The sequence below is a fragment of the Camelus bactrianus genome, chromosome 21 (genome assembly GCF_048773025.1).
Source record: "Camelus bactrianus isolate YW-2024 breed Bactrian camel chromosome 21, ASM4877302v1, whole genome shotgun sequence".
In the NCBI taxonomy this organism is placed as follows: domain Eukaryota; kingdom Metazoa; phylum Chordata; class Mammalia; order Artiodactyla; family Camelidae; genus Camelus; species Camelus bactrianus.
This window is the reverse complement of record NC_133559.1, coordinates 20,978,406-21,003,308: the sequence shown is the minus strand read 5'-3', so window position 1 is coordinate 21,003,308 and position 24,903 is coordinate 20,978,406. Positions and strand designations below refer to the sequence as shown.

Genomic DNA, 24,903 nt, shown 5'->3' with positions numbered 1-24,903 from the left:
GAAATTTTCAATAATTATAGTTCAAAATTTTTTCAAAATTATTCTTGTATTCCAGAAGTTCAGATCTACAATAGTGATATTTTACTTGGGCTTTAGGCCAACTATCCATTTTAAAACTAGGCTATTCAGCCTTGAACTCAAATGTTTAGAGTTCCTCTAAAATATTAACTCGTCCTTAATAATTTCCTTGTAGAAACAGGAGAGAAATGAAATGTTTTCCTTCACGTTTGTCTTCAGTACAAACTCCCTGGTCTTCATTTCTGTGATCGGTGTGAACATTTATATAATTTCTGGGTAACTTTAGTCCCTCTCTGCTGGTTTCTTCAATGCTCCTGTCCCACCTCTACCCTCCCCCCTTTAAAAAGTCGTGTGTTTTGAATCTTAAATTCCTGTATCAAAAGAGATATAGTTTCCAAGTTGCTACCACTCCTGCCATAGTTGGCACTGGTGAGGTCTTAGGAACCGCTACTTGTTGGTGACAGTGGCCATAAACCATAGGAGAAAGACCCCCAGTAGACCAGAAAATCAATCAAATTGTCCGTTATAATTAGAATCTTTCGTAGTTTTGGAATGCATCTTCATATTTCATGAAAATGCTTTCGTTCAGAGGCCAAAGATAAGACTACAACAGGCCTGCAAAAATGTACCACATCGTATTTTTAAATTTTATTTTTTAAGTTGTAAAATAAATATACACCACGTTACAGAAAACTTACAAAATAAAGGGGGAAAGTCCGGCACGTCACTGTCCGAACACAGCGCTTTTAATCGTTTTGATGAACGCCCTTCCACCTTTTGCTTCGCGCTTCCAGCTCTTTGTAACCTTGACCTTCGCGCGCCGCCGGAGCCACGGCGCTGGGGGCGGAGCTGCTGCGCGCGGCGTGCGCCGTCACCATGGTAACCGCGGAAGGCTGGTCCCGGGGAGCGGTGAGTCCCGGGTTCCTGGGCCCAGGGCCGGGGGTGGGCGCAGCAGTGGGCATGGGGGACAATGGGCATCTCCCCGCCAGGCTGCTCGGCAGGGGCTGGCGGGGAATGGGCTTCAACCGCGGCGTCCCCAGGCTTTGCCTTTGTCCGAGCTTTGCGTAGCCGGTCCCGCCCCGCGGCCAGTTCCTTGGCTTCAGGCCGAAAGGCGGATTCTGGTGCCCAGTAGTGACCGCTGCACCCTGGGCCCGACCTCCCTGTTCTCGAGGCGGGGCTGCCACCCTCTGTATCCACTCCCTCGGGCCTTCCTATTGTTTAACCCTGGAGAGCCCAGGGCCGCCCTTTGAGGCCTTCTCCTAAAGCTGAGACTTAAAATCCTCAAGGGACGACATTTTTTTTAAGAGAAAACTCAGTTGGCTTAAAAGGCCCTTCAGATTTATTCCGCTACCACAACTTCAGGCCGGCTGGTCTGCCTCCTTGCCCATTGTGTATGCTAATCCCATTGCCTGGACTTCCCTTTTCTCCTCTTTTTAAAACTCCTGCTCTTTGGTACTGAAGTGTCAACCTCTTCTGGGAAGCATTTCCAGGACCTCGGCACTCGGAGTCTAATTTAGAGGTCCAACCTCTTTACGCTCCAAGCACCCTTTCCTTATCTGCATTCTGTCCCTCATCTCATTCTGTCATTGCTGATTTACTTGTGTCTTTCCCACCAGACTGTGACACCGATGGGGTAGGGATTTAGGAGATTGTCTGAGACTAGTGCCTTAGCAGCCTCAAAAGAGCTCACACTTTATAGTTGAAAGGAAAAGTTTACAGACTTGTTTTCCTCCCCTAATTCAGTAAGGCAGAGCAGGTGCTGCTCTCATTTCACAAATGAGGAGAGTGAGTTCGGAAAAGTCGCATAATTAATAAATACCAGAATCAGGACTAAAGCATGGGCCTTCTGACCCATAGTCCAGTAAGCCATTCTGCCTTCAGCGTTCCAGCCCTCCTCTCTCCCCTCTCCCCTCTCCATGCTCATATTCTCTGTGAACTTTCGGTTATGTGTAGTGGGTTGCAATTTCCATCCATGTTACAACTTTCCCAGGCAAAGAAAATGTAATTTATTTTTGTGACTGATCTAGTTTCTTTCATGAGCACTCAGTTGTTATTAGGAAAAAATAATGTTAAGTTGGTTTTAAATTTAATCTGTAAATGGCTTCCTTGTCAAATGTTTAATTTCTCATATAAAGACATTTAAGTTCTCAGATAAATGCTCCCTGATTATCTCTTTGAGATGGTGTCTTGGTATGTGGATATGTTTGGGTGGCTCACGAGATCTGTGGGGAAGTGTCTGGGGTCCCTTTGCCATGTCTGAGCTCAGGTACCTTGTGAACACTTCTCTCCTGGTTTGGTCAGAGCTTAGTAGCTCTCCCTGGCTCTGGTGCTCCCTGTCTCACTCGGTTACACTGAGCTCTTGCTGTGTCTTCCCTTCCTCCCCGGTGGGGGTGGTTTGCCCGGCTGCCCTCCCTCCCTACAGAGCTTCCTCACCTTGCTACAGCAGCCAGGTCGGGGCAAGCCTCCTCTGCAAGACTGTCTGCTGCTGCTAGGTCACATATATGTTCTAAAGCAGTGGTCCTCAATCTTTCTGGTCTTAGGACTTTGTTACACTCTTAAAAATGATCGATCCTGGAACAGACTCACAGGCATAGAAAACAAACTTATGGTTACCAGGGAGGGGAAGGGGGTGAGGAGGGATAAATTGGGAGTTTGGGATTTGCAGATACTGCTATACATAAAATAGATAAACAACAAGGCCCTACTGTATAGCACCAGGAACTGTATTTAATGGTTTGTAATAAACTGTAATGAAAAATGATGTATATAACTGAATCATTATGGTGTACACCAGAAACTCATACAACATTGTAAATAAATTGTACTTCAATTAAAAAAATAAACAATAAGGTCCTACTGTATAGCACAGGGGACTATATTCAATACCTTCTAATGGCCTATAATAAAAAAATATGAAAAGGAATCTATATGTGTATATATATATGTATATAACTGAATCACTGTGCTGTATACCAGAAATTAACACAACATTGTAAATGGACTATGCTTTAATTAAAAAAAAATAGATTGGCAAAGAGGGTATATAGCTCAGTGGTAGAGTGTGTGCTTAGCATGCACAGGGTCCTGGGTTCAATCCCCAGTACCTCCAGTAAAATAAATAAATAAATAAATAAATAAATAACCTCAACCTCCCCACCCCAGAAATGTAAAAAATAGAATGGGATTTTGTAAGGACAAATAATATTTTATTTAATTATATATATACAAATATACTAATAAATGTGTTGCTGAAAGATCGGCCCCCGTCCCCGATGAGTCAAATAACCCAGAGACAAGGTCTTGGAGCTTAGAGAGGCAATTTTATTTCTTTGCCGGGCAAAGGGGACTCACAGCAGGCTAGTGCCTTCAAAGCTGTGAACCCACCTTAGGGATGGGGTTGGGTGGTTATACAGTTCAAACAATAAAGCCTTGATAACAAGCAACAGAATCATTTTCTCATCAGAAAACTTAGAATGGCGATATGATGCCTCTAGGAGACCAATTCTATAGAGGCCAGCGGTTAGATCTCTTTATCTCATAAGCACTCAAGGTGTGGTCTTCTTGGTAATTCAGGCTATTTTTTAAGGTTACAGTCCTGTGACCTTCTCCTTGGAAAAGGACTCAGAGACCAAGTTTGATTATTGCTTTCAATTCCTGGAATAAAGTAGAAACAGTAATATCAATTGCTTTAGTTTTAACAGTGGGCCTGAAACTGTGAGTAGCAACCAGTCAGTCAGGTCAGTTGACCGTTTTAAGGGCAAGCATAAGAACAAGCAATCTGTTAGCCTAAGTGCAGCCATTTTTTTATTAATCCTCCTTCAACTGCAATGTGCCCAGGACAAAAGTGTCCATTACAAGTGAACAATTAATTGTTACTTTATTAACAGATGTTATATATTTTACATATATAATTAAAACATGATATCATAAACTACTATATACTATATATTACAATAGAAATAATATATATGTATTTGGACAGGACATCCACCTCATGGTCTGAGTTAGCTGTGCAAGCTCCAGTTATCATGCTTGCAATCCGGTGAGAAGGAATGATACTTTTCTAGACGTTGCATACTACGTATCTACTTACATCCTATTGTCAACTACTTGGATATATGGCTGTACCATATAGCAAGAGAGACTGGGAAATAGTTTTATTCCAATATAAATTTTGGTTTGAAAAAAAGTGTGGTTTCTGTTAGTTTTGTCTAATAAATTAGTTTTGTGGTTTGAAATTAAAAAAAAATTTTTTTAAGTGTGGTTGAGAGAAGAGGATGGGATTTTATTCCTAAAGAAGGGGAGATTAGACTTTGAGAAAGAACTATGTCTAAGTACTATACTTACCAGGGGCCCATGTGATTAGGGAGGCTGGATGAGCAGAAACCAAGGGAACTCTGGAGGGTCAGACCACAAGAACCACAGCATGTTCTCACAGCAGAAAGTTTGATTAGTGTACTGTTGCTGTCACTGGTGATGAATGACCTTCAACTCCCCTCATGTCCTTGTGTCCCATGTTCAAGAGTCAAGGTCCCGGTTGCTTGCGTGTAGAAGCTAAAAAAAACGAACTCATAGATGCAGAGAACAGATTGGTAATTGGCAGAGACAGATGTAGGTGGTGGGTAAAATAAGTGAAGGTGGTCAAAAGGTACAAACTTTCAGTTATAAGATAAATATGTCCTGAGCATGTACCAAAAGCATAGTGACTATAGTTTACAGTAGTATATTGAATGGAATACAAAGCTGTATTTTATTTGAAAGTTGCTAAGATCTTAAAAGTTTTCATCACCAGAAAAATGTGTAACTATACGAGGTGTTGGATATTAAACTTATTGTGGTAATCATTTTGCAATATATGCATATATCAGGTCGTTCTGTTGTACACCCTAAACTAATGCAATGTTATATGTTAATAAAAAGAATAATGCAAAGATGAACAGCAACATAAAAAAAGAGTCAAAATCCTAGGACCGAGTAGCTAATTAGCTGAGCCTGACTTATGTGCCTGCCCCCAAGCTTGTGCTGAGATGGAGAGTGGGAAGTTAGCTTTATCTTCCGTTAGAATAATTTGCTAAGATGGAGATTGAGGTTCTTCAAGGAAGTATGTGTGTCGGGGGGTGGGGTTGGAGGGTGGAGAGTTGGATATCAGGCATTCAAAAGGATTACAAGTTTCCTGTATATTTATTCTGTAAAATGAATGAATTGAATGAAACCATCTCAGATGAGTTGGACCAAATCTTACAGTGGAGTCATGGTTGATTGGCTAATTCAACTCCCATTCCCAGCCTCGTCCACCTTGCTTACTTCTGTTATAGAGGCAGGAACATGGAGAAACTTCCCTTTTTTTTGCTTCTCTTACATAAAGGGCACAATCTGGCCTTTGAGGTACAACTGGAAGTTTGTCGGGCCTTGTTAGGAAAGACTTTGTTTTGCTTTCCTCTCAGAACGGTTGGATGCCACTAGTATCCTCTGAGGGATTTCCCCTTTTTACTGGCGTAAATGCTGACATGATGACAGGAATTATGACAGCCATCTTGTCACCATTAGGCAACAGCCATGAGGATGAAAGTCTTAATACACAATGATGGAATAGAAAGAGCTCAGATCTCTATTTTTGAGCTGCTGTACCATCTCCACCTTTAAATTTCCTGTTTTGTGAGGTAATAATCTCCTATTTTAAAAAGTCAGTCTTACTATTTTTCTGTGATTTGCAGCCAAAGCATTCCTAGCTTCAACAGATTACAAATATTATATGCATTTAGTGAAGGTAGAGATTAATATAGGGCTATAGTAGATACAGATGTTATTCTAACTAGATTTCCCTTCCTTCTGACTTCTGAATGACCAAGTCCTGCCCATTCTTTATAGCTCAGCTTAAATATCATATTCTTTACTAAATGTGTGATTCTCTTTATCCGATTTCCTTCATCTTCCCTCACCCTCTCCTCAACACTATCCTGAATCTTGTGTTCAATCTTGCTTTTCTTCTTTTAAAAATAGTGTTATTGCATCTACTTCTATTCCTAAAATGTCTATTTTAATTTTAATTGCTTTGAACTTTACAAAAATATATCTTGATAGATATAATCTTTTGGATTTACTTTTTTTTTCAGCTAATTTATGGCTAAGATTCATTCATATTGTTGTTGTGTCTTAATTATGTATTGCTGTGCAACAAATTATCCTCAAACTTGGTAGCTTAAAATAGCACACGTTCATTGTCTCAAAGTTTGTCTGAGTCAGGAAGCAGGGCACAGCTTAGCTAGATCTTTTACTTCAGGGTCTCTGATGAGGCTACAGTTAAGGTGTGGCCTGGACCACAGGCCTCTGAAGTTCAACTGGAGCAGATCCATTTCCAAGGGTAGGGTCATGGGAGCCATGTCAGAAGCTTCCTACCACATAGTATATCACTGTAATTTCTTCATTTTAACTACTATGTACTATTTTGTGTGAATTTGCCACAGTTTATGCTCCTGTTCACAGGCATTGTTTTTGTTTTTGTTTTTTTCTTGCTCAGGATTTTTGGTGTTACAAACAGAGATGCTACAAACATTTTTATACGCACGAGGGGACAATGCTACTCCTTTATCAGTCATTCCCAATTTAATATATGTTCTGCCAGAGTGAGTAGTATTAAGACTTCCTTGATTGATTCTACCTGGAATTAATCTCATCCCTTCTAAACTCCCGTAGCACCTCATCTCTTATGATACTTAGCACTTGTCATCTTTTATTGCACTTATTTTGTGCATGTCATATTTTCTCCTCTGAAGTAGTAAGTTGTTGAGGGCAGGAAATAAATTTGATTCTTCTTTCTAATTTACGTAGTGCCTACAAAGCACTTAGTATGTTAGTAGGCTTTCAGTGAGCATTACTGAGTAAATGAATTCTGTCTAAATGTCAGTGCCTAATTTTTAAGGTCTTAATAATCTGGCTCCAGTGGTTCAACTGTATTTCTCATTTCTCCCCTACATGGACTCTTGTTTAGGCAGATGAGTCTCTTTTACATTCTCTTTCAGTCTTTTCCTAATGAATCTCACCCACATTGATTTCTTTCTCCTCCTGTTCCTATTGAATTTACTGTTTACATCACACATTCAGCATTTTAGTGTATATTCAGGCAGTGTATTGGTGCACAATAAACTTTATTGATAGAACAGATGAAGTCTCTTATTTTATAACTATTTTCAACCAGCCAAGTATTTTCATTTCATTCATATTGTCAGTTGCCTGATAAAATAAATACTGATTTGTTTGAGAAGATTTCTATTACTTTTTTTTTTTGTTCCAGGTATTTTTGGAATTAATGGAGTCAGAAGGACCCCCAGAGTCAGAGAGTTCAGAAAAATCAATATTTTTCTCACAGCAAGAAGAAGAGGAAGAAGAAGTTGATGAAGAAGAAGATGAAGAAGCCAAGGAACCAGAGGAAACTGGCACCGTTAATCCCCTCTTACAACCTGCGCTCACAGGGGATGTAGAAGGTTTGCAGAAGATTTTTGAGGATCCTGAGAACCCTCACCATGAACAGGCCATGCAGCTGCTCTTGCAGGAAGACATCGTTGGAAGAAATTTGTTGTATGCAGCTTGCATGGCTGGGCAAAGTGATGTGATTAGAGCTTTGGCAAAATATGGTGTGAATCTGAATGAAAAAACCGCCAGAGGTATTTTGTCTTTTTTTCTTCATCAGTATTACTTATGACTACATAAAGATGCTCTGTACTGTCTTTAAATTTGGATAAATTTGATGTGCCTCCTTTATATTTTGCATAGATTATGAATGCATACGTATACATGAGTGTGCGCATGCATGTTGCTATAGTATAGCATAGTAGTTAAGAACACAGAATTCACTGTTTATTAGCTGTGTGATTTGGACAAGTTACCTGATCTTTTTTGTGTCTCTGTTTCTTCATCTGCAAAATGGGAATAATAATTGTATTTTCCTTATAGGCTATGAGGATTAAATAAGATAATAAATATAAATATCTTATCACAATACTTGGCACATATAAGTTGGTGTACAGTAAGTGCTCAATAATATTATCTCTTTCCTTTGAAGATTTATAAGTTTTTGCAGTTATTATCTAATTAACTCTTTAAATTCAGTCAGTTTTTTTTTTTTTTTCAGATTGCAAATATAAAACGTGGTCATTGTAGAAAATAAAACAATGATCTTCAGCAGAAAGGGAAAGTGCATCCTGCTTTTTTCTTGCTGCTTTTAAGTAAAATGCTGGAGGAGAGAGAGATTGAGAAAACTGGTAGATTAAAAGGAACCAGGACTTGATGATTTGGGAAATTCTAGGTCTATTATAATGGAAAGTGTGCATGAACTGGTCAACCTAATTTTACCAGTCAACTTGGCAATTATCATTTTAATCATCATAAAATAATGACTTACATTAAAGTTTACCAGTAAGTTTCTTGTTTGGTTGGTATTGATTTAGTTCCCATGAGCTTGTTCACCTGAGAGAACAGATCAAATCAAGGTTTTTTGTTTTTGTTTTGTGCGAACATTTAAGTTCTACTCTAAGCAAATTTCAGTTATAAAATATAGTTATCAACTGTAGTGACCACGTTATACATTAGGTCCTCAGACCTTATTCATTTTATAACTGAAAATTTGTTAACCCTTTTACCAATCTTTCCGTATTTCCCCCACCCCTTGGCTCCTGGTAACCGCTTTTCTACTCTGAGTTCAACTTTTTATTTTTAGATTCCACATATAAGTGATACTGTGCAGTACTTGTCTTTCTCTGTCTGGCTTATTTTGCTTAGCATAATGCCCTTCAGTTTCATCCATGTTGTCACAAATGACAGAATTTTCTTCTTTTTTTTTTAAGGCTGAATAATAGTCATTGTGTGTGTGTATGTGAACACTACTGGTTTTGGGAGCATAAGAAGCCATTGGCCTAAAAAAGAACTTTTGGATGAAGAACTGTAGGTAGATGTCTCTGTAAAGTAAGATGAAATATGCCGTTTATCTATTGGTGATACTCAGAGATGTAAAGGAAGGAGAATGATTTTCTAGGGGATTGATGGGTCATGTTTGCATTCAGGATTTCCTGTCCTTTTGAATACTGGAGAATGGGACACTTTTTGATCCAAAGGAAGGAGGGTAAAACAGTTCTTAAAGCCTCAGCTCTCTGTATTACTGACTTCTGGCCTATTGGGAAGTGCCTTTGTTTCTGACAGAGCCAAGGACAGGCCTGTGCAGCCTGCAGTTATTAATGACGGAACCTCCTCTGGTTCTGGCAAGGCTTTGGTCTCTCAGCCTGGCCGTACTCAAACAGGCGTGATCAGAACTAATTACCATTTTAAACTCTGTCTTCCCATAACAATCAGCAGATGTTTATTAAGGGTGGAGGAATAGCCAGGCCTTGTTCTGGGAAATGGGGATAGAAGGATGAATGAATTCAACAACCTTGGACAAGTTCACAGTTTAGCAGATGTGTGAATAGCTAATTAATATATGTGGGACAAGATACAGTGTTAGCTCAGAGGAGTGATTAGTCAACTTTATCTAAAAGTGCTGGGCATGGTCAGGGAAGGTTTCACAGAGGAGGCAATGTTATAATGAATCTTGAATAATGACCAAGAGTTTGCCAGACAAAGGTGGAAGGTTAGGGCAATGCAGGCAGTATAGTAACCACAGTGTTATCAGTGTTACAATATTGTGTTGTAATATTGTGTTACAATATTGTTATCTGGTATACTTATCCACTAGTTTAGGTAATGAAATACTGGCCTTTTTATGGGTACAATAGTTTTATTTGGTATTTTTAAAAATATAAAATTAGAGTCATTTATGGATTAAGAACAGTATCAATGATTTTGATGCAGGAAAAAACGGACGTGGGGCGTGAGGAGGACCGTGTCCCAGGTCTCGGTTGAGCCCCTGGGATGCGCCCGCCAAGTGTGGGTCCTTGACTTCACACAGGAAAGAATTCAAGAGCGAGCCACAGTTGAGTTAAGTTAGATTTATTTAGAGAGATACATACTGCATAGAGTGTAGGCTGTTTCAGAAGGCAAGAGAAAGGCCACAAGGTGTGGGGGTTGGGTGCTCAGGTTAGAGTAAAAGTAGTTACACTCTCCATAGACAGAGTGAGGCCATCTCCAAAGAGAAGAGAGTGAGAGGTGGCCCCGAGGCACCGTGTTGCCAGTTTTTATGGGCTCAGTAGCTTCATATGCTAACAAGTGGGAGGACCACTTTAGCTACCCTGGGGAAGGGGCTGGGATTCCCAGGAAGTTGGCCACTGCCCACTGGTTGACCTATGGTGAGCCTTGGAGCTGTCATGGCGCCTGTGGACATGTTACTTATCATGCTGATATATTACAACGAGCGTATAATGAAGCTCAAGGTCTACTAGAAGTCAGATCTCCCACCATCTTGAGCCTCAACCCCCGGCCCCCTGGGGGTTGAATCTTCCACCATTTTGATGTTAATTGCTGCATCCTTCCTTGAATGGCTGTTCCCTGCCCGCTTCCTGTCTCAATTTAATTGCTCAGTGTGTATAAAAAGACAAACTGAAGTCTGCAAATTTAGATGATCTGTATCGTGGTATTGCAAAATTTCTGTTACAAGAATAATTCTCAAGTTCAAAAACTTCCCAAACAAGTAGAATGTGAATCTCACAGTTTTGAGATTGGATAAGGAAACTGAAATGGAATCTCTGTATACGAGGAAATTAAAAAAGACAAATATGAACCAGCAATGTTTTCTTTGGGGAAAAAGATTATAGCTTACTTGCAGTAAAAAAGATTGCACTTCTATCAAAAAAGCAAAAAGCTGTTCAGAGATATCTCTCTTTTCAAGTTAGAGATGAGATAATTTGAAGAAAAATATTTAGTATTGGTTTATAACTACTTCCAACTAATTTTGAGTGAGAAAAACTTCAATAGCTGAAAAAATCTGTACAAAGATACCCTAGTGATACCACTGACACGCTTAAAAAATCAAATATTTCATTTGCAGTTTTCATGACTAATTACAGTTTCTTCATTTTACAGTGGCTTTTAATCTTTAACTTTCATTAGTTTTGTCTGACAATTTATATTGCTAACAGAATGACAGTATATCCTTAACCTTCCTATTTAATAGTTATGTTTTGTCTGGTATTTTGTGGTTATATATTTTTGTATTTAAATATATTAAGCAGTTTCACTAATTAAAAAAATGAATTCTGAACTCAGTTTTATAAAATACCAGTATAAATGCTAAGTAAACATAAACTTTATACTGATATTATTTTATTCTGCTACTGTAATTACTATTTCAAGCAAGAAAAAAAGCGTATGCACGGTTATAGAGGCATGAAACAACATGATTTGGGGAATTCAGAGTCTGGCACTGCTGGTGGTAGGTAGGTTGTGGAAAATACTCAACGGAGGCGAGTAGTTTGCTCCATGGCCTGTTACTTTTTTGTAATTATCATCATCACAGTTTGGGATTTTAACCTTATCAATAACTTTCATTAATTTATAGCAACCTTGAGAAAAGTCCTTATCATCCCTGTGCTTTTGTTTCCTTATGTATGAATGAGAACAATGCTAGTGCCTATATCATAACATTACAGTGAGGATTAAATTGAGTTGATTCTTGTAAAGCACACAGAACAGTCCTGCATGGAGGAAAATATTCCTTATCTTCTTGTCTGATCTTTTGCCTTAGTCTGAACTACCTGCTCAGTTGACTCTCTATATTTAGTAACCAATAGTCTTCCACACAGAGATTATTTTTCTCTTAGACACAATCCCAGTTTTTCAGAATTCCGTTTACGGTCCCTTTCTTCCTGCCGGGATTTCCAACATGTAACCCTTCTGTATCCCCCACCTGGGATCCAACGCCCATTGCCAGTGTTACAGGAGAACTTTAGGAAAATCCCCTTCTTGTCTGGATGCTTTTGAAATCATCTTAATTAAATGTTTTCCTTCTCCAGGGAAGGCTCTGGGGTTAATGTGCTATGAGGATCTGTGTGTTTCCTTCTAGAAAACACGTCATCTCCCACAAGGGAAAAAAACATACAGAAGTTTCAAATTCCTTGGTAAAAGTCTCCCTCTGCCCAGAAATCTTGTTTTCTTGTTTTTTATCTGTATCTTAAAAAATAGGGAAAAAAATTTGGTGTTACCACTGGCCTTGAGAAAAGCAGTATGATGACCCAGAACATTTTGTTTGGAATGGCTTCTTGTTCATGCTATAGCAGTGTTTTGTCTGTAGAGTGTCCCCCTCTCCCAGCAGATCAGGGGCCCGGGGCCATTCGTCTGACTGATGATGTCCATCTTCAGCCAGGAGGCAGGAACAATGAGGATGGTATCTAGGTATTTCTTGGCCCCCCTTTTTGTAGAGGAGAAAGGCACAACACAGTTCTTGAGCCAGTCTCTCTCTTTTGGTGTTCTGAAATTTCTCACTTGTGATATTTAAAAAAAAATAATTTGGGCCAAAGAATGGAGGTAATTCCAGTTTGGGCTGATCCTTGAATAGTTCTCTTCATGCTCTTTTTGATTCCTTATTAACCCTTTATTATGATTTATGATATCCTCAAGACAAAGGCAGGTTACAGCTTGGTCTCAGACAGACCCAGGATTGTGGGGATGTGGTGGATAGGGAGCCCAGGAGAGGTTTCTGGAAGGAAGTGGAGGAATCATTTCTTCTCTTGCCTTTCTCTAGCCCGTGGCAAACATTTGGGTGCTGTCCCTGCTCCTTATAAACCTTTTATTTGGCAACAGACCAGGATTTGAATATGGCTTTGGCTATTTAGTGCCAGTGTGACCTTGGGCATGTATAGTCTCTGACCTTTACCCTCCTCTGTATCCTTTACAGGAGGCTAATAATACTATCACATAGGGTTATTGGAAGGGTTAAATGAACTAGTAGCTTATGAAGTGCCTGGTAGTTAATAGATTTAATACAAGCTGGTTCATTCTTTTGCTCAACTCTTCTTGTAATAATACTACATGCTTCCTTGGCCAATTAGGTGAGTCATAAATATATCCTTGTGGGTAAGTTACAACAATGAACTTTTGGCTTGATTCTTTAATACCAATCTGAAAAAATTTTAAAGATGCCACCCATGTTTTTCACCTTTACAATTATACCTCATGGGAGTTGCCTCAGTAATTCTAAGAACTAACTTCCTAATTTGATAAGTCATAATTTCAGTTTTAATTTCAGATGACTAATTTCCAAACCCAAAGCATATGCAGTTGTAGTAATTTGTATGATTGTGTTAACAATAACGTTAGAGTGATTAGAGTTTGATGAAAATCCCTTAAAGTCATGAGTCTAATTGTGTTCCAAAATAAATGACTGTTGGAGATTGCCTTCTGCCTTAGAAGACGCTGAAGACTGCCTGTGTTGGTATCTCGTGTCCATCATTCACTGGCTGTGTTCCTTGGGTAAGTTTAACTTCTCTGGACCTCAGTTTCCTTATCTGTGAAATGGATATTATAATGGATCTGCCTTGTAGGGCTTTTTATGAACTAAATGAGTTTCCTGTATGTCACACACTTAGGACAGCGCCTAGCCCGTGGTCATTGTTCAGTGCTTGATGGCCCTGATGATCTTCTGCTCCATAAAACAGCCTAAAACAACGTTATCACCTTGCTCTGACCATCTTCATTCTGTCTCTCAGGTTACACACTTTTACACTGTGCCGCAGCCTGGGGTCGTTTGGAAACATTGAAAGTGCTGGTGGAACTGGGTGTTGACATAGAAGCTCTGAACTTCCGGGAGGAAAGAGCTCGAGATGTTGCTGCTCGGTACTCCCAGACTGAGTGTGTTGAATTCCTGAACTGGGCAGGTAAGGAAGCTCGTAAGGTAGTGGAAAACTGACCGACTGATGGATTTTCCTCCTATGTTACGGGGTTATAGGCCATGTCTTCAACAGAGCAAAGAGGTGATTAGTATTTTCATCTTCCATCAAGTTTTTTTATCTATAGCTATAACCATAGTCATTGTTGGTGATAATATGTGAAATACGCCTTTTTTTCCTTCTTGCTATTTTGCTATTGGCCTAAAACGTTGTGCTTAATAGCAACTATTCTAGAAGCTGGTTGATTTACCAACTTCTAACAATTTTTCTAATTCTTTACTATAAGAATATATGTGTAATATATGTTCAAGGCCATTTTGTGAGAGACCTAGGCAGAGGGATCATTCCTTAAATGCTTTAAAAATGGCATATTTGAGTAGTATATTTGATTCCCCAGGTAGAAATAATTATAATTTAAAGTCGTTTGCTAAGCAAAATTAATCTATGGTGTTAGAAGTCAAAATAGCAGTTATTTTTATGGCATGAGGGGGACTTCTGGGCCATAATGTCCTTTCTCTTGATCTGCTTGTTGGTTACATGGTATGCTCATTTGTGAAAAGTTCACTGAGCTTATAAAATTTGCACTTTTCTGTATGTATATTATGCTTCAATCCAAGCTCAATAAACTATATACTATTTTGAGTTTCATTAATATTTTTCTTGCATCATTTTCACGGCCCTGTAAAACAGAGCTTAGAGATTTCAGGAAAATATACCTGTGCAACTCTGTATGTGTACAAACATTGGTTAAAAAACCAGTACTAAGGAAGTTTGTGACATTCATTTCACATGGTTATCTGCGTTTGTGTTTTTAGCAAGCATTTATTAAATGCCCACTAAGAACACAGCGTTGTGGTACAACTGGTTGTTTTTGCCCTCTGGACATTTGTGAGGTGGGGGATGATAAGCTATAGATGCATCCTACAGTTCAGTACCAATATCAGAAAGACTATATTTAAGGGTTAAAATGAGCAGAGCAGGTGGGACCTGCCATGGGGTGGCAGGAGAACAGGAAGACAGAGTGTGTTAGAGTTGAGGTGGGCCTTGAAGAATGGGTGGGATTTGGATGCACAATATAAAGGGAAAGGGTGTGAGCAAAATCTTACAGTTGGGAATGAAAATGATATGTTGGGGATACAGTGATGCGATTGCCTTACTGGAACAGCAAGTCATAATTTACACAGGTAGGCTGCAGGACCAGGCGGGCAGGAGTAATAAAGGAGTACGTACATGTGCTCTTGAGTCCGATTGCTTGAGTTTACGTACTAGTATCTCCACTTGAAACCTGTGTGACCTTGGACAAGAACTTAAATTCTTAAGTGTCAATTTCTAGTGTACAGCGCAATGTCCCAGTCATGCATATACATACATATATTCATTTTTGTATTTTTTTCATTAAAAGTTATTACAAGATATTGAACATAGTTCCCTGTGCTATACAGCAGAAACTTTTTTTAAAATCTATTTTTATATATAGAGGCTAACATTTGTAAATCTCAAGCTCCCAAATTTATCCCTTCCCACCCCCTTCCTTGGTAACCATAATATTGTTTACTATGTTTGGGAGTATGTTTCTGTTTTGTAGATGAGTTCATAGTGTCCTTTTTTTATATATATATATATTCCACATGAGTGATATCATATGGTATTTTTCTTTCTCTTTCTGATTTAACTTCATTTAGTATGACAGTCTTCAGGTCCATGCATGTTGCTGCAAATGGAATTATTTTATTCTTTTTATGGCTGAGTAGTATTCCATTGTATAAATATACCACAACTTCTTTATCCAGTCATCTGTCAATGGACATTTAGGTTGCTTCCATGTCTTGGCTATTGTAAATAGTGCTGCTGTGAACATTGGGGTGCATGTATCTTTTCTAATTAGAGTTCCCTCTGAATATATGTCCAAAAGTGGGATTGATATTTAAATCCTTTATACCTGATTCCTAATTTCCAGGAAAGGGGGCCTTGATCATAGTTCCTACCTCTTGGACGGTTGTTGTGAGATGATACACAGCACTTAGCTGTGATCAGCACTTGAAAAGTGCTGCTGCTATTATTACTATCAGATTATACCCTCAGATGTCAGGCATGGTGTTTTCATTTCATTTGTGTAGCCATTGGGAACCATTGAAAGTTTTTATGTAGAAGAGGAAGAGGATGAAGGTGATATTTAGAAAGATGCATATGACAGCAATAAGGAGCTTGCTTATCCATAAAATGAGAAGAAGGGAACTGGGAGAACTAATAGAAATGAGGAAATTGAGGGAAGGTAGCATATTTGGGAAGAATAAGATGAGTTGTACTTTGTGGATTATTTTATATGTAATTGTCCAATTGTTCTAAATGTTTTCTAGGGACAATATTTGTCAGTACCTTCAATTTTATGATTAGATATATAAGTAAAAAGAAAATAGCAAAGACTTTAATTGATCCCCTCATGAATAGTTACTATAGATGAAATTTACATTATATACTTTAAAATCCATTTTTGAAGTGTCCCATGGGACTTAAAAAACACAGTCCAGGAACAAAGTTTGCTATAATTTTTCTGAAAGTTTGGGGCTTATAGGTGTTGAATTGTATTGATTTCCTTCTCCCTAATGTCCACCTGTTTAGTTTGGGTCCTTATAGTCTTGGGGGAATTATACCTACCGTTTCTTAGTGATGAAGATAGAAGAAGACTATAATACTATAAACCAGTATTGTTTCCAGATCAGTGACGGAGTTTTAAGGATTGGAGCTTCATGGTAATGTAGCTGTGTAGTGTCAAAAACACAGACTATTCAACATAAAATTTAATGTTTGTTTAATTCAGATTTAACAAGAATATAAACTGCTTCCATTTCTTGCTTGGGGGACTAGAGTAGGAATCACCTGGAGAGATTTATGGGGTTCAGGGCCCCAGAGACTTACCCATACTACTGAAAATGCCACTATTTGAGATTAATTTTTTGGAGTTTCCGGGGTTTGTAGACATTTTAAGTGTTCAAGGGTCCTCCATTAAAGGAATATATATCAGTGTTACCTTGGAGGGAGTTAGCTGACTGTTCAGAACTCTGAAGGTGAGGAACAAACATTCATGGAAATGTGGGAGTAGGGTTGTGTTAAGGAAAGGTAGAAGGAAGGGAGGGAGTCTGGAAAGTGGAACTATAATAAACTTTTAATAATCCATCATAACCCAAGGCAGTTCTTTTGAGTTACTCGCAAAAACATCTCTGTTACTCTACAAAGGATTGTTCTTGTAGAAGTTTTTTCCCCTTTTATTGATGGAAGGTATGTTATTGATCTGGTGTATTTTTCTGGGATTTTTAAACATGTTGTTAATAAAATCAGTTCTAGTCTCAGACCAGTCTCTCAATTTTTGTTTGAAAAATACGGAAACCTTACTTTAAAAAATTGAGATGGCTGATCAATAAAAGTGTGGATATATTTTTAAAAACTGAGGCATCTTAACAAAAGTTTGAAAATTAAAAAATGTTGATTCTTAATTTCTTATTTATTATACTAAAGATAGAAATATTTATACTTTAAACAATGAATCTATTCCTTAATATTTCCATACTATTTTAATAATCTGAGATGGGAAGTTTAAAGCCTCATTGGACCATAAAATTTGCTCAGGAAACTAAGAAAAACCACAAATATTATTTAAATCAGGGATTTATTGAAACACTAAATCAAGATTCTATTCTACAGATTGCTTAATGATTAGTAATCTAACACATTAAAAAGAACAAAATGCTTAAACATGAAGCAGTGGTGATATACAGTCTTTTCCCCACTACTTTTGGTAAGCATGGACCCCATTTTAGCTGAATAGAAGTAACTTTTCAACCCAGACTTTGTTGGAAAGTTTCAGTAAAAAATGTGGCAGAAAATTACAAAGGCTCCCAGAGAACCATTTTTATCCTTACACGAGTTCTCTCAATAGATTTCCTGTGTAGTCGCCATATTGGGCTGAGCCATATTTGCATGAGGACATGTCTAGTACCCTCTAGCTCGTTGTCCTCCTTCAGTCTTCTTTTTCTTCAGTTTTCGATGCTTGATTTTCTTAGCTGAAGGATAATGGGACACCTGATTCAGGTACTTGTTCATCATTGATGTTGTGGCCACTAGTCTGCAAAGGATTTGGTCAATGTCATACAGAGACTGGTTTTCTAGATCATTGCCAAATGCGTCTGAGGTTTGTTTCTTCAGCTAAAAAGAGAAAAACGAATGATAATTATAAGTGTTTTCCTTACTGTAGTTCAAATTAAATTTGTTTTCTAGATATATACGCTTAAACTCCAAACACTACACGTTGCTTATTTATAAAGAAGAAAGGTTACTGTAGAAGAAAGGTCTAAATACGGAAGAAATACTCTTTTGTAAATGCCCCCGTATAAGATTATAGTATCATCATCACCATCAGCAAACGTTTAATGGGTACTTTCTATGATTAGAACATTTGACTATTAGTAAAATATTTGCCTTTACTAAACAGCCTTAAAACGTAATGTGATAAAATCATAGTCATTTTATAAACATCTAATTGTTGTAGAGGTCAATGAGCTTTTAAGATTGCCTCAAAATATGGTGTCGTTGGCAAAGTGGGAAATTAGTTTAAGAGTGTTATTTTCCAGAAAGTTATCCTAAAATTAGAATTCAGTTTACAGCCCATTAAAAACATATCTGCCAACTTCTGCATACTTGGCTTTCTTGAATAGATTGAGGAGGAATCTAATGAGATGTCTTGTTCCAGATCCTTCATTTTATGGATCAGGCAGCTGAGAAAGATACAGTGACTCACCTAAGGGCCCAGACAGATAACTTCTTTTCCTCTGCATTCTACTCACTGCAGCTCACTACTTTCTTGATGTGTTTTGTAACCTGAAATAATCTGTCTAAGCTAATAGATTATTTGAAGGACTTTCTAATTCAGTACACATATGTCAAGCATCTCATAGGTTCGAGACACTGCGCTCTATGCCGGGGGTGAATGGTGGGAGAAGGGAAGGATACAGAGAAGAATAACACATGGTTCCTTCTCTCAAAGAAGCTGGTAACCCTATGTTTTAACTCTTTGATATTCTTATAGCTATTACGAGTTGTATCACCAATTCACCTTTTTTTTGTGTTTCTTCCATTTCATCCACAGGTAATGCGCAGACAAAACAGACAAGATTAAAAAGAGAGCTTGCACTGAGATAGAAATAAGATGTAAACTACCGTGAAATATACCCATATTAGCAAAACTGCAGCATAGTTTGTCCAGAGGATAAGGTAGACAGTGAGACGGAGAAGGCTTAACTTTCAGATAATGCATTTCTTCTGGAAAGATCTCCCATCCAACCTTTGTCCAGATAGTACCATCACAAATGCAGACGCTCTCCCTGAATAAGCAGATAAACAGCAGAGGAAAAATCAGGGATAGTCCTTGCTTGACCATCTTTCTTTCGCAGCTGGAAAAAAGATTGTAGTAAAAAAATTGGTTAGAGACAGAGCGGAAACACACTTAAGGTACTTTTCCTAGCCAGCAATATATACACTGATGATCATTGTGACATCATCAGTCATAGTGATTCAGGGATGAATTCAATGATGTCATAAAGAAACACATTGGAAGTAAAAGATATCCCCTAGCCAATCATCACTTGTGTTTCTTAGGAATACTTCTTGCCAGAATGGTTTGAGCCTCTTTAATTTTCTGAAGAACAAACACTTTACTAATATCTTGCTAGCTAACAAATTTAAATTGTAATGATATTAATAGAACTTCATGCATGCAGGAGGTCCTGGGTTCAATCCCCAGTACCTCCTCTAAAAATAAATAAACCTAATTACCCCCCGACCCCCACCAAAATAAAACAAATAATACAATGATAAATTAAAATATTAAAAAAAATAATTTTAAAAACTTCATGGAAAAAACTTACTATATCCCTTCGAAACCTTTTGGAGTATGGCACCTTCACAGCTACTTGAAAAATAGCTATAGCTCTGCCATTTCATACAGCCTAGCATCTGCTTCTGTTTTATCATTCTGGAATGTCTTTCCCTGCAAATAGTTAAGCAAATACCGAGTGCCTCCCCCTTTTGACTTATGTCTTTTTGGTGGAGATGCAGTACTGTCAGCAGATGAGGCGTGGGAAATTTGGTATGGTATGTGAAAAAAGATGAGACACAGGTACATAATAAGGTGAGACAGACCCTGCCTTTAAGGAGCGTATAATCTAGAGGTAGAAGCAAAAAATAAGATAATAAAAAAATTACAAAACAGACTAAACCTGAGAGTGGAATCAAATCATAATCATGTAACTGTTGGTAGAGCAATAGTTTCTACCTGGGGGAACTAGGAGTTTCACAGAAGTGCCTTTTAAGTAAGCTTTGAAGAATGAGTAGAAATTTGGTGGGTGGTAACACAGAGGGCATCTTAGGTTGAGGGAACATAAAAAGCAAAGAAATTTTGTATAAACATTTATACCACAGATACTTATTGAATACCTCCTGTGTGCTAAATCCTGTTGTAGGAGCTCAGAATACCTTCACAGCTAGGCACGAAACCATCTTTATGTTCATGAAGTCTACTTTCAAGTAGGGAGACACAGAAAATAGAATCTATCCAACCCTATATATCTATGGAGCGCTGGAGAAAAATAGAGTGGTAAGGGGGTTATGAAGTTGCCAGCAAGTGAATGAGTGTGTGTGATTTTATAGAAGACAATCAGGAAAGGCCTCTCTGATAAGGTGACGCTGGAGCAGGGGCCTGAGGAACTGGAGGAGCGAGCCCTGTTGACGTCTACGGGCAGAAGGAACAGGAAGTAAATAATGGATGGGCTCCCCGGAAGAGTGCTGGAAGGGACGAAGCTGGAAAGATAGTTTGCAGCTGGATAGATCTTGGCGGGCTTTGTGTTTTATTCAGTAGTCAATAGGGAGTCATTTATAGAGTTTTGAGGAGAGGAGTGACATAATAATAAACTTACTGCGTGTTTTACTGTGTGCCAAGCACCTTGTCAGGATATTTGCATTTATGTATGTATATATGTATGTATTTATTTATTTAATGGAGGTACTGGGGATTGAACTCAGGACCTTGTGCATGCTAAGCACACGCTCTACCACGAGCTGTACCCTCCTCCCCAAGATACTTGCATGTATTATACTACATTTTGTTTAATTCTTACAGCAACCCTATAAGGACTGTACTGTATTTCCATTTTATAGATAGAGAAACTGAGATTAGAGGGGTTCAAATATTGCCATGGTCTCAGTATTTGTGTTCCTGCCAAATTCATACGTTGAAATCCTGATGCTCAATGTGATGGTGTTTGGAAGATGCCTAGGGCATGAAGGTGGAGCCCTCATGAATGGGGTCAGTGTTCTGATAAAAGAGTCCCCACAGGGTTCCCTTGCCCCATCCACAATGTGAGGACACAGTGAGAAGGCGCTGGCTCTCACTAGATTGCAACCATGTTGGTGCCTTGACCTTGGACTCACAAGGTCTTTTGAGAATTTACACCAGTAGAAACATTGCCAGTTTGGGCACAAAGGGACAGAGAGACGAAAAAAGAGAGAAAAGGCTGCTGGACTCCTAAAACTCTACAGGCAGGAAATAGACGGACAGAACGATTCAGCTGCAAAAACTTGCTATCTTTCATGAAAAGAGGATGACTCAGGCTGGAGCTGCAGGCCCAGGGATGGAGCCTTATACCACAGAGGATTATTCCCTGACCTTAACACCTAATCAGATTTGCCCTGTGGAATTTCAGGATTGCTTGGGACCGTGGTGACTCCTTTTCTCCTTCCATTTTCTCAATTTCTGAATGGCAGTATCTGACTGTATTTTGGGAGCAAAGAACTTATTCTCTGGTTTCATAGGTCTGCAGGTGGAGAGGGCTTTTACCCCAGGACGAATAGATCATACCAGAGTCTCACCCATACTTAGTTTAGATGATTTAGATGTTGAGATCTGGGACTTCTGAGCTGATGATATTTTAGATGAGCATTTGACAGGACTTAATATTGTAATGGGTTGAGACTTTTGGACGCTGGCATGGGGTAAGCATTTGTATATGGGATAGATGTGAATCTGGGGAGGCCAGAGGGCAGACTGTGGCAGGCTGAATAATGTCTACCAAGATATCTGGGTCCTAATTCTTACCTCATATGGAATTTTGTAGATCCTTAAATTAAGAATCTTGAGATGGGGAGATTACCCTGGATTACCCAGGTGGGACCTAAATGTGATGACCAATGTCATTATAAGTGAGAGGCAGGAAGAGATTTGACACAGAAGAAGAGAAGTTGATCTGATGATGGAAGTAGAGATTGGAGTGATGTACTTTGAAAATGGAATAAGGAGCCATCAGCCAAGGAGTACAGGCTGGTGCTAGAGGTTGAAAATGGCAAGAAAATAGATTTTCCCCTTAGAGCCCCCAGAAGGAGTTATCCCTGTCAACATTTTGTCTTTAACTCAGCAAAACTGATTTTAGACTTTTGGCCTCTAGAATTGTAATAGGATAAACTTGGGTTGTTTTAAGACACCAAATTTGTGGCAATTTATTATAACAGCCACGGGAAACAAATACATCAATCATTAAATTAATTTGAGGCTAATCTACCATTACTATATTCAGTTTTCCTGTCTAGGAATATAGTAAATCTTTCTATTTGTATGAGTCTTTTATTTCTCTCAAAGTGTTGTAATTTTATTTAAACAGGTCTTGCAAATTTTGAGATGGGTGCTATAGAGAATGGAATTATTTTAAACACTTTTTTTTAAAAGAGGGAAGCTATTTTGAATTTTTTTTTTTTTTGGAAGAATTAAGAAGGATAAACCAAGTGACAGTTTTTCTATTGGAAGTGTTTTTGTTCCTTTCTCCTGAGTACATGTTTTAAAGAATATGGTTTCTTTGGGATCAGGTATCACATTTTATATTTATTTGTCCTTCAAGAAGTTTAGCATAGTTCTAGGAACACGATGAATGCTGTGCTAGTTGAGTGTTAACCTTTCTTGGAATCCCCCAAGGGAAACAACTGCAACAAATCTCCTACACGGTCTTTATAAAGCTCTGGACATATCACAGTGCATTACAAACCGCTGAACATGTTTTTTTGGTCTTTGTCTTAATACTGTGCATTTTACTGTCTCGTTCTTTCAGAGGCAAGGCTGGAGTTGAAAAAATATATTGCAAAGGTCTCTGCAACTGTTACAGACACAGAAAAGGGACCAGGGAAGCTCTTTAAGGAAGACAAGGTACTGCATTGTGATTATAGTTTGTTCTGAAGTCTTTTGAGGTTTTTGCCTTGTTACCTGTAATTTCTACACTAATGCACTAGAGGTAGGTGGTGGTCCTCACTGCTCTCTTCTCTCTCCCCACCTTCCTTCCTTTTTTCCTTTCTTGGTAAACTGCTGATAAGAAACCAATAAAAATTAAATGGAATGATACTGCAGAGTGACTAAGAGATGTACTCAATATTACACCCAACAACACAAATGAATCTTAGAAATGTAGTGTTAAGTGGGAAAAAAAAAGCATCAAAGAATACATAGACTTTTATAAAGCTCAAAACCAAGCAAAACTAAGCTATATTGTTTAGGGATGCCTGAATATGTGGTAAGAGTATTTTAAAAGAAAAGCAGAGGAATAAGCACAGATCGTGATTATCTCTTGGAGGCGGGCAGGGGGATGAACTAGGGAAGGGCACAGAAGCAGCGTTAATACCACTAGCAGTGTTCTTGGGATCCACTGATACTCATTTCATTATTTTGCTTCAAAACTTAGATCTGCATCATATACTTTAGAATTATGTATATACATGTTACATGTTTTATAATGTATCAAATTTTACAGATGGTGAAAAAAGATACACAGATGTATAGATGGCTAATTGTAAAGCCAGCTTGCCACATTTACTGTATACTAAGTACATGTGAATTAGTTTATTAATTTGAAAAAAAAGATATGCTCAAGGTGTCAGAAATTGTATTGGTTTTGAATTACTTCCTGCATTTCTGTGTAGGATATTCTGTGAATTTTCTGTGACTTATAATTCTGATGAGAAAGAATTAGCTATTGCTAAAGTGTACAGACATCATCATGTCTGAGAACATGATAAGGTACAATTGTTTGTAAAACACTTTACAAAATCTCTTATGAAACAAACAAAATATAGGCAAAATTCTATTAGAATAGCTATCACAGCTATTAGATCTGCAAAACATTCTGGCACAAACAGTGCTTTGTCAAACTAATTAATATAACATCCTTTTTTAATTTCAATTTTTAAATATTTGGTTATTTGAACTAGAAAATCTGATGTCCATTTAGTAGTGATTAGAATAAAAGTGAAACATCTAAAGCAAACTTAATATTTTCTCTTTTCCCTTTCCAGTCTTATCACCCTGTGATTCTAATAACAATTTTGCGTTAATCTCATCATACTGTTCCCTTCACTTATATAAACATATGTATGCACACATACGGCTTTGTAAAAGATTTTGTTCTAATACAAGTGGGATCACACTACACAAATTTTTCTTTAATTTGCTTTTTTCCTTTTTAAGAATATGTTACGAATATCTTTCCAAATCCACTTGGTTCTACATTCTTCTGCATATACTACTGCTTATTTATTAATATTGACAGGACATACAATAAATTTATTCATGTCCCTTTATTGTTACAAACCATAGAATAATAAACACCAGCAGTCAGATAGCAGCAGTTTGCTGTGCACATGCAGAGGGTGGATTGGCAGTGCACACTGAGAGGTTTTCAGTGAGCTGGAGCTCTCCTTGCATTTCGTGCATTTCCTCCTCCTGTGAACCACCTGAGAAGGAATAAAACATCAGCACTGTCTCTGGGTTGCATGCAGTGCATACCATCCATCTATTCTTTTCCAACCTTGCTGGACGTTTTCTTTATCCCCAGGGCTCATTGAAAGTAAAGAATTAGAGAGTAGGGTAGAGAAATGGGGAAGGACGGCTTCATGACTCTAGATGAGAAGTTTCCTTATCCTCACATTCCGCTGATGCTAGAGCTGCTGTCCAGGATTGTAGCCCCCAGCCATGTGTGGCTGTTTAAAGTAGAAT

At 38.3% G+C, this 24,903-nt stretch overlaps 2 protein-coding genes across 2 annotated transcripts in view; one reads left to right on the top strand and one right to left on the bottom strand.

The window, feature by feature from the left end:
- The first annotated feature begins 824 nt into the window (after positions 1-824).
- ANKRD45 (ankyrin repeat domain 45) overlaps positions 825-24,903 on the top strand; it is a 30,398-nt gene continuing 6,319 nt past the window's right edge. The window contains exons 1-4 of the mRNA XM_010954869.3: positions 825-927; positions 7,310-7,679; positions 13,647-13,814; positions 22,970-23,064. Of these exons, the coding sequence (XP_010953171.2) occupies positions 895-927; positions 7,310-7,679; positions 13,647-13,814; positions 22,970-23,064 (666 nt within the window). The 5' untranslated portion in view covers positions 825-894. The remainder of the gene's footprint in view (positions 928-7,309; positions 7,680-13,646; positions 13,815-22,969; positions 23,065-24,903) is intronic.
- TEX50 (testis expressed 50) lies at positions 15,676-19,490 on the bottom strand. The gene is made up of 2 exons (XM_010955025.3): positions 18,934-19,490; positions 15,676-18,026 (listed from the first exon to the last, which is right to left on the bottom strand). Exons 1-2 carry the CDS (start codon positions 19,255-19,257, stop codon positions 17,814-17,816), a joined length of 537 nt encoding a protein of 178 aa, XP_010953327.1. The 5' UTR covers positions 19,258-19,490; the 3' UTR covers positions 15,676-17,813.

What these genes read in the sequence shown, in the direction of transcription:
- TEX50 (XM_010955025.3), bottom strand. Translation starts at nt 19,257, where the DNA reads ATGGTCAAGCAAGGACTATCCCTGATTTTTCCTCTGCTGTTTATCTGC. An exon ending in GGAAGAAACACAAAAAAAAG is followed by an intron (nt 18,027 to 18,933) that starts GTGAATTGGTGA and finishes TTCTCTTTTTAG; the next exon opens with CTGAAGAAACAAACCTCAGA.